The sequence below is a fragment of the Leptonychotes weddellii genome, chromosome 6 (genome assembly GCF_054177405.1).
Source record: "Leptonychotes weddellii isolate Sample4059 chromosome 6, ASM5417740v2, whole genome shotgun sequence".
Lineage (NCBI taxonomy): Eukaryota > Metazoa > Chordata > Mammalia > Carnivora > Phocidae > Leptonychotes > Leptonychotes weddellii.
In genome coordinates this window covers 136,473,102-136,489,411 of record NC_138374.1, presented here as the reverse complement: position 1 = coordinate 136,489,411, position 16,310 = coordinate 136,473,102, and the positions used below count along the sequence as shown (strand labels likewise).

The following is a 16,310-nucleotide window of genomic DNA, read 5'->3' as shown; positions in this document are numbered from 1 at the left end:
AGAGCGGCCTCACTGAAGGGAGAGGATGGATGGACAGAATTCCACACCTCTGTGCCAGGGGCTGTGAAGGGGTCGGGAAGGAAAACAGAAGGGCTTCCTGGATCCTCCCCTGGGGGAGAATGAGGGGGAGAATCCATCTTGGGGAACAGGGCATGCCCAGGCATGGCCTGAGGCTTATGTATGGTTCCTGGGTGGGAAGTGGATGGGGGTTGGGGGTGGGGGACACACAGATGCACCTTCTTACAGCAGCAGATAAGCCTTAGAGTTCTGGGGTACAGGGCTCCAAGAGCTGCAGGGAGGTGGGGGTTCCTCTCTTCCCAACTCAGCCCTTCCCCTTCCATAATAGCCTTTAGAGGCCCCCTCCTCCAGGAAGCCCTCTTGGACTGGCAGGAAGGAGTGGAGGCAGAGGCCAGCTCCCTGCCCTCACCCACTCTACGTGGCTCCAAGACCTCCTCACCTGTCGGTTCCGCTCATCAGTGATTCGCTGGATCTGAATCTTTTTCCTCCCCATCTTCTCTGGGGATCCTCAGTGCTAGGGAGGGGAGGGGATTGCTGGGTGGCAGGTCTCGGCACGCCTCACACTGTGCTCATGAACGGCCTGGAACCAGGGCTCAGTTCATGGTCTGCAGGACACCTTCTGCACAGCGTCCTGGGAAAGGGGGGTCATGAGAGGACTGTCAGCCCCGGTGACCACCAGCACACAGGCCAGGCTCACAGCACCCCTGGGGCAGGCTGAAGGTGTCCACCCCATCCTCAAGATGAGGAGATGGGGGTGCCCTGAGGCAACGGCATGCCACGGCCAGGCACAAGTGGGCACTGACACCCAGGGCCCAGGCCCTGGTCCAGGCTCTTTCCGCACCAACTCTGCTGCTCTCGGGTTCTAGATCACGCAGAGCTGGCTTCCAAGGGTCTCGGTCCTGGAGAACGCCCCAGGCCCTTTCCTCTCCCCAGAATCTGCCTGGAGTAGAGACATCTGGGTCTGCCAGCTGCCCCTCTGGCCTAGGATGGAACTTTCGGTCCTGGCGCCCGGTGCAAAGAGCACCCACCAAGGCCGCACACGGTTTCCACGGGGTACCTGGTGCCAGGAGGGGCGTGCTCTGGTGGCCGGGGCTCAGGAACACAGGGAAGGCTAGAGCCTGGGGGCCCAGAGCTCTCCCTCGCCCCCCAGGGCTGCTCCACACCCATTTCACTCGGTGGGCCTCCACCTCAAAGTTTTGTTTGAAGAGACGGTTCCGCTGCTTAAAATAAATAAATAAACACACCACCCTTGCAGAGCAGAGTCTGCGAACTTTTTCAGTAAGGGAGTCGATGACTACTTCGGGCCTTGCGGGCCATTCGCTCTGGACAACTCCTCGACGGCTGCTGCCGACAGCACGTAAACACGGAAGGCTGGCGGAGCTCCGCTACAACCAGATCTGTAACAGCCGGCCCCGAGGTCACGGTCGGCCAACTCCCGCTCGGGGGACGCGCCCGTGCAGGACCCGAGCTCAGGCTGGGCAGCCCTTCCCAGCCTGGTTCACCTTGAAGCCCGGAGCACGTACTGAGCCACTGGCGTGCACCGAGGAAGTTTCCGGCAGCTGGGCGGAGGCAGGCGCCAGGCAGAGGCCTCCCCACCTCATGCACCTATAAACGGGCCAGGCTTCGCAACCAGGACGGGCGCCAGAGCCCCCGCACCACACGAGTCCAGGATGGGAGGGCGTGTGGGGTCGGAAGCCCAGCCTGACCCAGGAAATGCCCGCGCTCAACTGTGGGCAGTGCCCAAACAGGCTGGGTGAGCCCTCGCGGACTGGCAGGGCCCGGGGTGGGATGGAGGCACACGGTGACCCCAGGGCCCCTTGGGCTCTGTGAATCCAGGAGAATCAGAGGTGGAGCCTTCCAGGAGAAGGGGAGGGGGACAGCGAGCAGGGGGCCAGGCTTTCTAAAGCCACTCTGGGTCCCAGGAAGAGCCTTGTTCACGGAATCCAGCCCGCGCCTCGAGACACCCCCATCCACAGAGGTCCAGGCAGAGACCCTGCCGCAGAGTACAGGGAGGTGGGCTCTCACTGCCCCCCACTGGGGAGAGGGAACAGGCACATCTATCATTTGGAACCCCCTCCCCAGCCCCCACTTCCAGGGGCTGCTCAGTTTTCCTGGAGCCTTTCCAGCCCCGCTCAACCACGGCCCCCAAGGTACCACAGTAGATGCCAAAGTTCAACCTTGGCCTCTCGGCCACAGGGAGCAGGGCAGAGGGGAAGCAGGGAATCTGTGGACTTGGGAGGAGCCAGGAATACCCCTTCCCACCCTGCCCCGTCACCAGGGCTTGTCCCTCAGCCTCTCCCTCGCCCAGCCGGGAAGAGAGTTTCTGCTCTCTCCTGAGATCTTCAGGAAACAATGCTGCTCCCTGACAACTATAGGGATCCTCCACCCCCTCCCCCCAGAGAGGGGTCCCAGAACCTCTTCCTTTCTTCCTTGTCCTCAAGGTGCTCCATGGGCCCTGGGCCTCCTACTGTCCCCCCTCACACACCCCTGGGACAACACCAACACAGCCCAGGCAGCCCCGAGTGGTCCAGCAGCCACCCCATTCCTGCCTAAACCCTATCTCTGCCAAAGCCCCACGTGGAAGGCCCCAGCCTGAGGACTTCAGCCCCCCGCTTCCCAGTGCAACCCCAAAGCTGTGTTTTTCAGAGCCGTGGTGGTCTGGGCTCCCAGGGAGGGTGGAGAGGGCACGCAGAGGACAAGGGGGCTCCGAAGACGGCGTTTTCACGGAGTCTGTCTAGCCTGGCCTTGTGTGAAGCCTTCCACTGCCGCACGCCCGTGCAGAGCATCCGCCTTCCCTCCATCACCCAGTTTCCTAGCTCCCTCTCGCCGCCTTTTGTGCAGAAGCAAATTCTGGCTGAGATGTGGCCTCTATCAGCTTTGGGCCACTTCTGTCTCCTCCTCCAAGTGGGGAAAGAGAACCCTCTCTGTGCCCTCGTGGCCCCTGCAAAGTCATTCCTCCAGTCCGACCTTGTTCCCTTGGTTCTCAGGGCACCCTGTCCTTTCCCTTCTAGCACTTACCACCACCGTACATTGGCTATGACTCCGCGCTTCTACTCAATGCCTGGCTCCCCAGGAGCTGGAGCTTCACGAGGGCAGGGTCCACATCTGCCCTTTGCACCACTCCACCCCCTGTGAGGAGGAGCTCGGGAAATGTCTGCTCCAAGAAGGGGCTTGTGGCCTAAGTCGGGTCAGTCCCACTGCAGGACCCCCATCCTGTCCCTCTGCCCCTGAACTTGGACGTTTGGACACCACCGACCCTCCAAGCAGGCCTGCCTCTCCAGGCCAGGCCTCAACCCTCCCCATCCTTGGGCTGCCTGGTGCAGAGAGTGAGACTCTAAAGTCTTCTACGGAGCAGCCCAGAGCACATGGAGATGGAGAGGATGGGGTTGCTTAGGCAACTGTCTCCTGGCAACCGGCTCCCTGGCTGATCTCCTACACCCCCCCACCCCCGCTTCATGCTGGGGGAGCTGGGATGCGAGAGGGATCAGGACTGAGGAGACAGGGAAGCCACAGAGACACCCCCTCTCCCCGCCCCCAGCATCCTCTTACCAGAGGGGACTCAGGGGTAAAGAGACCCGCCTGTCCATCCCAGTCTCTGCCAGGGTAGCCCCCAAGCGCTTTCCTAACTCCGCGTTTCCCAGGCCCCCTGCCCACCACTGCTCCCTACCTCTGTGCTAGCACTACCAGAGGACGAGATGCCCCTGCCTTGGGCAGTCCCTCCTCCTACCGAACCAGGAGCCCTCCTACAGAGCAGGCCGAGCCTGCAACAATCTCTCTCGCCTTCTATCCATTCTACCCACTCTACATAGCTGCAGCGTCGGAGAGCCCCGGGGCGAGAACAGGAACTCACCACTGACTTTTGAAAAGGGCGGCTGAGGCCTGGGTGGGCACAGAGGACCTTATGCTGACCCTGTCCAAGCTGTGGAGGCCCATCCCGTCCCACTTCCCTCCTACTCAATTAGGAAGAGCCTAATGAACACCTGGACCTCCTCAATTAGCCCCCTGCCTAATGACCTAACCAACTGCCCAGAGCCAGAGGCCTGGGCATCTGTTCTCCAGACGTGCACCTTTGCCCCCTGGCCTGGCCTGCCCCCGTCCCTCTTCTCCTTTCCGGCCCTCTCCTCCTCTAGGAAGCCCTCCCAGACCTGACTTTTGGCTGTCTCTCCAGGGCTGGAGGGGCTTAGCAAGATGCCATGGACACAGGGGGTTGGCTAGGATGGCTTTCTGGCTCCGCCTGACCTCAGGCCACAGCTATGACTGACTCCTTGGGCTGCTGGCAAGTGTGTCACCAAGTGCAGACCCTGGAAGGCTCCAGCAGCTTCTGCTTCTCCCACTCAAGGCAGCGCCAGCCGGACAGAGCTGGGCAGGGTGGGCCTCCTGGGGGCAGGGAGTGGGGACCGAGAGAGTAGAGGGGCTGGGGGGAGGGCAGCTGGGCCAGACCCACCTTCTTTTTTTTTTTTTTTTAAAGATTTTATTTATTTATTTGAGAGACAGAGAGAATGAGAGAGAGAGAGCATGAGAGGGGGGAGGGTCAGAAGGAGAAGCAGACTCCCCGCCGAGCAGGGAGCCCGATGCGGGACTCGATCCAGGGACTCCAGGATCCTGACCTGAGCCGAAGGCAGTCGCTTAACCAACTGAGCCACCCAGGCGCCCTGGACCCACCTTCTTTAGGGAAGGGTGGTGGCAGAGAAGCCTCAGCAAATGGAGAACAGAGAGGACACAGGGCTGGAGAGGCTCATCTGACAACACCCTTGACAAGGAGGAGGGGCTGAGGGAACCCGACATGGTGGGAAATCCAGAGCGACCCGTGGACAGCCATTTGTCCAAGCTGGGATCCAGACCCAAGAGGAACCTGTGGGTTGTATTTACATGCAAATGAGGTGCAAACACTATGCAAAATTACCCTGAAGGGGGGTCTCAGGCTGGAGGGGGCATGGGAGAAAAAAAACAGGCCCCTGCCTCCCCCAATTTAACACCTCTTGGTACCTGAGCAATATTCAAACCATTCTCGGGTTTCAGAATGATGCTATCTCAGTTCCTGTGAGGGCGGCCTGGGGCCAGTGGGGAGAGTGCGGGGCCGGCGGTCAGGGTGGCCTCCTGGAGCTGCAGCTGTGGCCGGGCTGCCCTTCCTTGGGAGCCCAGAGTGTCTCCCAGCTCCTCTCCTACCTCCCCGCAGCCCCCACACCTTCCCACCCACACCTGCCAGCCGGCGCCCAGCGGCTCCCGGTGCCCAGGAACTGGAGGGCATCTGCTTCCAGAGCTGCCCTACCCGTGCAGGTCAAAACTGAGCAGGGGCCCAGAGAGGCTGAGGGAGCAGCCTCCCACCGCAGAGCACGGGGCTTCCACCCCGCTCTCTGCACGGCGAGAGAGGCAGCCCTCATTAGGCAGGCCCTCCATCCCTTCCTCTCAGGCTGCTCCAGGCCGCAGGCTGGGGACTGGAGGGGAAGGCAGGAGGCGCCGGAGACAGCTGTCAGCCCTCCTCCGCCCCTTCCCCGTGGCTGGGCTGCAGGGCATGAAATAAGCAGCAGGCGCTGGGGGAGGGGGTGACAAGCCAATCCACCTGTCACCCCCACAGTCAGGCGGCCTCAAGCAGCCTGCTCACTAACGAGGGAGGAGGCGTGGGTGAGGCAGACACAGAGGAGGCTGGTAGAGGGGGACAGACAGACGGGCGAGAAAGAGAGGCCAAGAGGCCAAGAGGAAGGCCGAGTGTGGGGCGGAGGCAGGGACAGACAAGGAGAGGGCCAGAGCAGAGAGGGCGAGGCCCAGAGCCCAGACTCAGAGGCAGCCCGACCGCGCCCCAACGCTGGGCTGGGCACGCAGCACGACTGGTGGGACGCCAGGCCTGCCCTCCGAACACCTGCAGTCCAGCCAAGAGACAGACCGGGGGAGGGCAGGTCCCACCAAGGGCGAGGGCATGCGGGCTCCTGAGGGCAGGCAGGCCCCCACAGTGGGCAGAGGGGGAGCCCAGGAGCCCTCTGGGTCTCCCCCACCCGAGCCCGGGGTTCACAGCCTGCAGCCTCTCCCCTCGGCTTCGAGGGGAGCAGAGACACACTGAGGTGCACTCTGAAAGATGGGGTGGGAAGGCGAACCCCAACACCAACACGCGGGGCCCAGGCAGAGGGTGCTGGGGTTCACACAGGGGGCCTTCCTCCGCAATCTCTGAAGTCCTCGGAAGTGGGGGCAGTGTCCCTCGCCCCCACCCGCCCAGCCCAGTTCTCACGCCCCCAGCCTGCTCCCCCCACTGCTCCCCTGCTCCTCTCTGCTGTCCCTCTTCCGTTCCACCCCCCTCCCCCAGCCCAGGGCAGCCACTTCATTCAACCCAGAGTTCCAGTGTCTGCTTTCAAAGGCACAGGCAATCCCCGTCCCCGTCCCCATCCCCATCCTCCTCCCCTCAAAGTTCTGTTTGGCAAGCTCCCTTCCCAAACCCCTGGTTCCCACCATCTTCCCCTCCCTCGGGAACTCCCCTCCCCCAGCCCAGCAGCCTCAGGGCTGGGCAGGGGCTATTTTTAGCCTGGGCACTGAGCTAATTTTAACTCACCGACAGGGACCTGGGGGCGGGCTGGCGGGCTGGGGGGAGGGGGAGGACCAGTCCGGGAAAGCTGGACCCAGGGCAGGGGTGGTCTCAGGTCCCAGGTGCCCCAGGAAGGTGAGTGGAAGACAGGCACTGCAGCCTTGGCTGAAGGGACAGGAACGGACTTGCCAGAGGAGCACCCCGCGTGGCCAGCTCGCTGGGCACCCTCCCTGCAGCTTCCGCTGGACACCTCTCCCGAGCCCCACCCCAGGCTTCCCGTCGGGACAAATCCCCTGGGATGGGGTCATCCTGTTCTCTGCCCAGGAGATGCCTCTCCAGTGAGGGTCTGTCTCCTGAGCCTCCTCCACTGCCTCCCCGCCCCAGCTTGTCCTTCCTGTAGTCTAGCTCCCATCCTTCCTGCAGCGGCCAGAGTGTGTCCAGTGCCCGACAGAGGCGGCAGCCAGCCCACCCCCCAGGCTCGGGCACCGCCTACTGCAGCTCTGGGCTTCCCCTGGCGGCCTCTGGGCCGGCTCCTAGGAACCACCCCTCACCCCAAATCCTCCCAAGTTTCTGGAGCCACCGGGCCTCATCTCAGGAAGAATCTGGGGTAACAGAAGATTGAATCCTAGCAGAAAAGGGGTGGGTGTGGTTGGGCAACAAACAGCCCAAGGAAGCATAGGATCTTTGGGCAGGGCTTCTGGATGTCTGGGTTCTGGTGCTTGCTCTGGTCCTAAATGACTGTGTGACCGTGAATAAGTCACTGTCCCGCCAGGTGTTACCCCACTGGTCAGTACGATGGGTGGCTGGAGAGGAGCAGATAGCCGAGTGCCCTTCCAGCCAGGACATTTGGTTCCTGTGCTCCTTAGAGAGGCCCAAAAGGAAGGGAGGTCAGGAGCAGGTTCCTCCACGGGGAGGTAACAGAAGACACGGCCTGGTTGGGTCCAGTGTCCTCCAGCCTAGGGGGAAGGGCAGTGTGGGGACCAGAAGGCAGGAGGGATGGATGGGGCTGATAAAGACGGAAGGTGCTTTCTGAACAGTAACCCTCGTAACAGATGGCAGAGGGTTGAGAGAGGCTCATGGTCAGCTAGGGCGGGTACCAGGTGGGGCACACCAGGGCTCTGGCTGCAGAGATTCAGCCACCCCAACCCCAAACACACCTGGAATGCCTATAAGACCCAGGGCTTGGGTAGTGACTGCCCCCCGAGGTCACGGTCATGGTCATTAGTGGGGCTGGTTCTGGAACCGAAGCCTGAGAGCCTTGCTTCATGCTCTACCCGGCAGACTGATCCGTAATGACTCACTACCACCATCTGCATGGGGATTTGCATAGTGTCTCTGACCTTATTCCACGAGGCTCAACTTCCCATTCCAGGAACTGGGCCACCCCCACCCAGCACACCTAGGCACTTAGGATGGAGTTCCCGGCACCTTGTCTAGAAAGCATCCCTGAACCAATAAAGAATCCCCGTGGTACTGTCTAAGCTCTCGGTCCCATGGGGCCCTCCGCTCTTGTCCCTCCTCTGAGTGGGGTGGGGGTGTGACCCTGAGACGGAAGCAAGCATCGGAGATTCGTGGGGGCTCCCTGGGGGCTCCCAGGAAAAAGAGCCCAGCTCTTAATGCCCAGACTGGGGCAGCAGGAGGACGGGCTGGTTGTCCTTTACTTCTACCTCTATTCTCATTTTAAAATCCACTTCCAACCCTCCAAATGAGAGGAGACGGCCTCGTGCAACAGACAAGACACGTGCTAGGCTCAGAGAGGACTTCCCAGGGCTGCACTTTTGGCCTCAAAGTCGTCTCTGGGGCTCAAATTCGCTTTGTTATAAGTCACCCAACCAAGCAGGGACAGCTGGTAAGGTCTCAGGGAGCACGGCGGCCCCGGCACAACGCGCCAGCCCACGGGGACTGGAAGGCAACCCGTCCCCTGGCCGCCTCAAGGAGGTGTTGTCTGCCTGTCCAGTCAGAGCAGCGCCCTCGGCAGCCCTGCCCTGGCCTAGTGGTCCGCTCTCCCGGGAAGGCCTTCCTGCCCTCCCACTGCAGCCAGTCCTTCCCCTCGGCTCATCCAGATGAGAGTGGTGGCCGGGGGCCCCCTGGCCATCCGAAGCGGTTGGGACGGTTAGTGTGTCACCTTCTACCTCCCCACCCAACTTCCCTCTGGGGTCTCAGGAGACAGAAGTGAAAGTGGCAGCTGGGGCCTTGGGGCGGGTCAGCTTGAGAGCCGTTGGGTGAGCCACCAGGGCTGTGTCTGGGCCGCCTGCCACGGCAAGCGGGTGGGCTGATGGTTAGAGCAGGGGAGGGACTTCCCGTGGAAGTGAGGGCGCGGGGTAACTATGGAGTGCCGGCCCCCGGGCGAAGGAAGAGCAGGCTGAGAAGGAAAAAGTGGACAACAGGGCAGGAGACGGTCTCCGAAGATGCTCTTCCAGGGCGGTGGTGGGACCCTTCCTTCCCACGCACAGAGCAGAGGCAGGTGGCGGGGTCTGGGCCCTGGCTGCCAGAACAGGAAGGCGAGGAGAGAGGACACAAGGCCCGAGGCCCGGGCCCTCCCACGGGGCAGCACCCAGCCTGACGACAGGGCAGCTGGAGGGTCAGGCTGTGAGTGTCCACCTACAGTCACAGACGGGGCCCAAAAGAGGCCAATCCAATCAGAGGAAGCAAATCCTCCTAGAGACATCATGACCTCAGGGAGCCACCGAGGATTTAAAGGGGCCGCTTAGGGCAGTGGCTGGGTCTCCTCCTGACTCGAAGGACAGTCCTCTAAGCCCCTGGCAGGGGAGGGCGGGCAGGGCGGCTGTGCGGGCCTGCCGAGGCGGCCAGCCAGGCAACTCTTACAGGATTAGCTCGCTGCTTTCAGGAAAGGTGCCAGGTGAGGCTAAGATGCCCAGCCAGATGGACGGGGCCCAGGCGGGTGGGGGGGTACCTCTACGCAGCTACACAAACCCTTGCCCCCAGATTCAATTCACAGCCCTCCCTTTCATGAGCGGACTGTGCGAAGACCCCTGGCTATCAACCAGCTTTCTCTGATCTGGCACCATCCTGGCTCTGAGTGGCGAAGTCCTGCCCACTGTCCACTCTCAATCCTTCTGCCACACTTTACAACAAGCGACCCCCACCCCACCCCCACCGAGCCCCAGGGAGCAGGTGAGGGGACCAAGGGGTTCCCACTCTCCCCTGCTGGCCAGCCCCTCACCCTTCACCCCCTGGGCTGACAGGTGGGAGAAACAAGAGGGAGCAGCTGGGCCAGGACACCTGTCCCCACCCGGTCAGTCCGGGCCCCACGGGCCTGCCCTGGGGGGTGCAGAGGGGAGTGGGCAGAGAGGCAAGCAGCTGTGGGGGCCGAAGGAAAGGAGCTCAAAGGTCAAGGAGAGATGTGACTAGAAGGCCTAAAGCCCCCCTTTCAGGCTCAGCCCTTCCTCCAGGGCCACCCCCAACCACTGTCCCTCATGTCACAGAACACACGCATGCTTTAAGGGGCAAAACTCGAGGTCCGAGGTCATCTGTGCCATCCCCTTGCCTGCATGTTGCTTGATCCAACTAGAGCCTGGACGAGGAAGACTCCAGAAACGAGAGAGACCACTCCCCTCCCCACCCACCCCCACTGAATGTTTTCTCTCGAGGTTTGGGGATGAGCTCTCTTACTCCTTGTTCTCCCAACCCTCAACCCCAAGCATTTGCTGGCGGGGGTGGGGCGGGGAAATCATGAGGAATAAGGAAGCAAGCAGCCAGGGGATCTGCTAAGACTCAGGGGGAGGTGGAGGTGGAGGGAAGGCTCTGAGGCAAGGAGACAGCTGGCTGGGGAGTGTCCCCGGCCCATGCCCGCGTCAGACTGAGCCCCTGGCCTGGAGGCCCCCCCGCAGGGCCCGCTCAGGCAGCTCCCACACACCAGGTCCCCGCCGGGACACTGCCTGCCCCCACCCCACCTTCTGGGCGGCTGCCTGAGCCGGCAACTCCTGGGCCAGGCTGGAGCTGGGGTCTAGAAGAAAGGAGGCACTCACTTTCCAAGCACCTGCTCTTGAGGGCCCCACGTTTTCCCCACGGACCCTCCTTCCTTTCCCAGGGGAGGCGGCTCTTTCTGTCACCAGCAATGAGGAGCAGAGGTGGGCTCACCGCATGACGGGGCTTCCCTCCCTCCCCCTGGAAGTTCGAGCAATTCCTTCCAGGACGGTCCCAAACTTCAGGGCCTGGGCAGGCTCCTGTCAGCCTCTCGCCTTCAGACCAGCCTGAGCTCCTGCGGCCGCGCATTTCAGCCAGCTCGAGAGGGGACTGGCAGGCGACTGGCAGGTGTCACTTGGTCCCTTTTCTGGGCGCTTTCTCCCATGGCACTCCATCGGGGTACGATACCTTCTCTGGAAACCACAGCAACATCTCCCTCAGCTGCCCTCAGCCAGGGACTCCTACGGGTTCGCACTTCCCTCCACGCCCCGTCCTCGTCCCCCTCGTCCTCCTCCCAGGTCTCCCTGGGTCTCCTGCTCCCCTGGGCCCTTCCCTTAACGGCAGACAAAACCCCTAACACCTCCTAACCAGGGAAGAGGGGCCGTGAGGTCTTCCCGTTCCAGCTGGATCACGTGACGTGGAGGCAAAGGATGGAGTGGATGACCCCCTAAGCAAATCACTTAAGTCTCTGACTCAGTTCCCCAGTTATAAAAAACAGTTATGCCAGGAAACCAACGAGTCTTCGTACGTTCCCGTGCCCGGCACAGAGCCTGGCACACAGGGCGCGACGAACAGAAGCTTCCTTGCTCCAGTCCCCAGGGATCTCAAGAGCTTTAGTGTCAGGTCTCCAAAGTAAGAGTGAATGGGGTACTGCCCATGGCGAAGGTCCCCGGACCAGAGGGCAAAAACATCTCTTTTTCTATATACTTCCCTGGTCTGCCCAGCTCCCCGGGGAGTGGCCAGAGCACCCAGCCAGAGGCACCAAGCCAAGGTCAGTGACCAGGCCTAGAGCCCAGAGCCTCCTGGGAGGGTGAGTTTAAATGAGTAAATATGGTCCCGCCTGGGTGTGGCCAGCAGCAGGCCGAGCTCTGGACAAGCCCCTTCCCTCCCAGCCTACAGCAGAAGGGAGAGAGCTCGCCCAGCAGCACAGCGGCCTCCCCACCCCTGCGAAGGCTCTCAGGGTCCTGTGCACAGTCAGTGAGCACATCCTCTGGTCTCCACGCCAGCCAGGACCAGCCAGAAGCACGGCTAGGCTCCCAGGAAGGGGAGGTTGCGGCCACAGCCTCAGGAAAAGGAAAAATCAGATGCCACGAGCCTTGGGGACCCCCCCAGGCCAGGGATCTACCCCACAATGCCCGAGGGCTCAGATGCAACCTTGATACATCGGGGTGGCCTTGCTCATCAGAGTGAGTGGGGAGGGAGACAGAGACTAGCGCAAACCACCAAGCCTCCCAGGTGCTCTGATGGCCACCAGGCTAGTGCGACTCCTGTCCACCTGGAGAGCTGACTTACCCCGGGCACGTGGTCCATGGGCTGGGGGGGGGGGGGGGCCGAGGCGGTGCGAGCCACGGCCACGGGGAGGGGCCCTGGGGGCGCTGCAGGGGCAGTGATGGGAGTCAGTCAGGGCTCCTCGACTGGCAAAGCCATGCTCTAGGGCTGCCCATCTGTGGTCTAACCTCAATCCCTCCTGCTCCAGTCAGCCCTCCCTCTTCCAAGTTCTTGCAGGCCTCCGCCTCCTCGCCCCTGGTCCCCCACCCATCCCCAGCCTCCAATCCCTTAATCATGTTCCCATCCACTAGCCCTCGCCCCCCGCAGGGCAGCAGCTTGCTCCGTGGGCGTCTACACGCCCGTGTGTACGTGCTTGCACACCTTCATGCACACGTGCCACTAAATGCTGGGGGACCTGCCGGGTGCGTCTGGGCACGGCGCTCTGCGCAAGACCCTACCCGGCGCCCCTCGGCGGGCTCCAGGACAAACTCTCCTCAGCCTCAGGCAGGGGGCAGAAGAGAAAATAAATACCCCATCCCCACCAGGCCACTGCTGGAGGCCTTTCAGAAAGCAGAGCCACCAAGAATGGCTAGAGAGAAAGCACTTTGAGATCCCCACGTTTCCTAGGCCGAGTGAGAGCCACCCCTGTCCCCTCATCTGGCGCCACGGGTAAGTTCTGCCTGAAGTCTGAGCTCCGTCCCCCCGCTACAGCGGTGGGCAGGCGGGCCGGCACCAACCACAACACAGCGAGGTGTCCAGCTTCCCACACACCAACTACTAGCACCTCACGCCTCCCCCTCCCACCATGAGTAAGTCACCAAACTGGGACAGAAGGACAGACGGTTGGCTGGACTCCGGCCCCATGACTGCTCATAAAAGCCACCGGCGATTACAGTGATGCTGAGGCGAGCTGGCCCCTGTCACCTCCTCCCTCCCCGTAAAAAGCCAGGGGCCGCAGGGAGCCCAGAGTCCCAGCCACGGTCCCGTGGGGGGGGAGAGCCCCCCTCCACAGTGCCACATGACCCAGACCCCAACCCCCGATGATGGATTCGAGGCCCACGTCCGACCCGAGGCCGGGCCTCGCTTGCCCACCCCCCACCGCCCCTCTTCTCCAGTGAGGCCCCCACCTTCTGGACCAGAAGGGCACAGGCGCCGGAAGCCTGGCTCCAAATACAACCAGCAAGATGCTGGAGCCGCCCGTTCGTCCTGGACACGCTTGCTCCCACACAGGCACATCAGTGGGTGGCAAAGTGTCCAACATGGGGCCCACCCACACCAGGCCAGGGGGTAAGCATGGAGATTCTGGACCCGGGGCCTACCAGGGAGGGCAGGTGGCCCAGGTGGCCAGGGGAGAAGGTTCGCAAGACGAGCAGAAGGCCAGGCCTCTCTGGGGGCACAAAGGCTAGGGATGCCCACAACAGAGACCTGCCCAAGGCAGGGTCGGAGGAGGAGCGTGGGAGAGGCTAGGTGGCAATCGGTGAGGGTCTAACCTAAGGCCTCATCTTCCCTGGGCCCTGGAGGGCCCTGAAGGGCCTCCCCCAGCCTCCTTACCACAGGTACTCCAGACCCCCCTGGGGACTTTACCCTCCACCTTCCTCCCCCATCACACCTCTCAGGAAAGACCAGCAAAGATTAAAAAAAGAAAGAAAGAGAGAGAGAGAGAGAAAGAGAGAAAAAAGAACACCCTGCAGGAGAAAGATTATATAACAGCAGTCGGAAGCCTACCCTATCTCCCGGTCTGTGCGAAGAGCCTGGAGCCAAGAGGGGCAGAGCTGGGACGCCCAGGCCCCTCCAGCCCAGGAGCGCGGGCACAGAGTGCGGTGGACAACGGGCAGTATGTCAGAGCCACGGGTCCTAGTCCTCCACCACTCGGTTCCAGGCAGTGGCTACAGGAGACAGAAGCTCCAGCCCAACCTCTCGCGCCCATCCCCCAACACAAGGGTCAGGATGCTCTCTCTGCCTGGGGCCTGCTGCTCCCCTTGGACCAGCGGTTCTAAGAGCAAGGATTGTGTCTTCCCTCTCACAGCCTCTCCCTACTACGGAGCCATGCCTGAAGGACTGGCACTTAGACTAAAGCCCTGACACAGATCTGCTGTGTGATTTCAGGTAAAAAGCTCAACCTCTCTGGTCCCTAGAGGAATGTGAGTGAAAACCCTTCCTTTTCCCAGAGAAACCAGAGACCCCTCACTTACGAATGTCCACACACACACACACACACACACACACACACAGGTACACAAGCACATGCAGAGTATGTTGGGGGGTGGGGAGATAGGACAAAGAGAATAGGACCACTGAGACCCAAGGGTCTAAATGCCTGTCCTAGGGCAAACCGGGAAAGAGCCACACATAAGCTCTAGTGTTCCCCAATCACCCCACGTAAACAGGCCCTCAGCCACCCTCACACGGATCCCACCCCACCCCCATCTCCTGCCCAACACACTGGGAAACCACAGGAAGGAAATTCATTCCCAGGCAGGCCGTGGGAGCTGGGACAGCCAGGCTAAGTCCTGGGGCGGGTGTGACCCAGCGGCCACAGGCGGGCTGGACATCTGTGAACACTGACATGTGTCTTGTCAATGCTCTCCTTGGCTACCAAGACTTCCCTGTTGGGGGTTTGAAGACGAGTGGGAGGTGGACAGCTCCCTAACTTCAAAACACCCAATCTCGAGCTGGCCTGGGCTCCCCTCCTATCTCGAGGCCAGAGCAGCCCAAGGTCACCGCCCCAGACGGCTAACTTCCCATAGTCCAGGCTGGCCCCTGAATTGCCTAGGAGACCCACCGAGGGGATGGGGGAACGGTGGGGGAGGGCCACCCCCAAACCAAAGAAACCAGGCCAACAATGAGACCTCAAAAAGGGACTGGGCACAGGGAAGGGGAGCAGAGGATCCACCCACTGTACCCTCCCCCAAACCTCCAACAATGCCCTGTTTAAGAGGAGGTACAGAGAGCCTCCCACTCAGAAGGACAAACCTGGGATAACCTAGTCAGTGGCTCCAAGAGTGCCCACACCCAGGAGCCCTCCCCACATGGGGAGAGACCTCCAGAGGCTGTCCAGAGGTCGGCTTGAACCACTAAGGAGAAGGGGCCCTTTCTCCCATCACCCTGCAACCCAAACCTGACAGGAGGGGGCTGCCATGGGGGCGAGATACAAGACCCATTCTGGTCTCCTTGGCCTTCCCTCCCCAAAAGCCCCCCAAACACTCCCTCGACCCCCCACTCCCAGACCAGTTCAGCCCGCCATTGGTGGAGAGAGGGACTGGAGAACTCTTGCCCAGATGTCGAACAGCTGCAAACTTCTGGCCAGGGTTTCTCCAACTGGGGCTGCTGACAAACCAGAGCGGGGGTCTCGGAATGGGGGTGGGAGGTCCCAAGAAAGGGTCGCGCGCCCACCTCCGTGGTGACTCGGCGTCCTAAGTCCACAGGCACCCGGCAATCGCGGGCCCGGACACACACACACTCACACACCCCAACCCACCACCCTGGTGTCATCTGAACAACGTCCCCCCTCCCTCCCCCGCTTCCCAAACAGCTGCGGCTCCCCCCGCCCCCACCCTCCCGCCGCCCTCCCAGGCCCCCTTCTGCACCATTTCGGGCCAAGGAGGAGTGAACAGGCGGCGCGAGGAGGGAAAGGGAGGGAGGGCCGGCTGTTAAAATGTCAGTCGCTCCCGGCTGTCACCCCCTCTGAGGATGGCGCCCCTTCCCAGACCACTCGCAGGCCGTCGTAACCCCCCGACACCCACAGACGGGCGCGCTCCCAAGCGCGGGTCCCCACCCCGACCCCGACACGCAGGAGAATTAGAGCCCCCTGCACTTGTCCCCGGCCGAGTCTTCTACACAAACAAGCAGCCCCCCACGTAGTCTCCCACCGACGCCGCACGGAAACAGCCCGCTCCGCGAGTTCCTCCCACCTGGGGGCCACCCCATCCCACCCCTCAGAGGGACGGTCCAGACCACCCTCCACCCCAACCCCAGGACGGGGTGGGGGAGGGGGCCTCTTAAAGCGGCAGGCGCATTATTTTTCCCTACTCACCGGCCCCGCTGGGGGAAGGGGGTGTCACGGCTGGGAGGGGTGGCCCTCGCCCCCGGTCCGGGGGATCTTCAACACCAGGCAGCCGCAGCTCCGGACGGGGGGGAATAACAAATGAGGCCGGCGTCCGCGCGGGCCCTGGGCGGCGCCGGGGGGCCTGGGCCCCCGCCGTGGGCGCGGGGGCGGGCAGGCGCGCGGCGGGCAGAGGGGACCGGGGCCGAGCGCCCGAGACGCCTCGGCGTTGTTGATATTTTGCTTCCTTCCTCCTTTCGGGCTCCAAAGGTAACTCCTCCAGCCCCCGGGAGTCGAGGCCGACGTAGGCACAGCTCAGCCTAG

General features: G+C 62.3%; 1 protein-coding gene across 1 annotated transcript in view; it reads right to left on the bottom strand.

The window, feature by feature from the left end:
• MEF2D (myocyte enhancer factor 2D) overlaps positions 1 to 16,310 on the bottom strand; it is a 31,182-nt gene extending 14,872 nt beyond the window's left edge. The window contains exons 1-2 of the mRNA XM_081823227.1: positions 15,978 to 16,310; positions 358 to 649 (exon numbers count right to left, since the gene is read on the bottom strand). Of these exons, the coding sequence (XP_081679353.1) occupies positions 358 to 511 (154 nt within the window). The 5' untranslated portion in view covers positions 512 to 649; positions 15,978 to 16,310. The remainder of the gene's footprint in view (positions 1 to 357; positions 650 to 15,977) is intronic.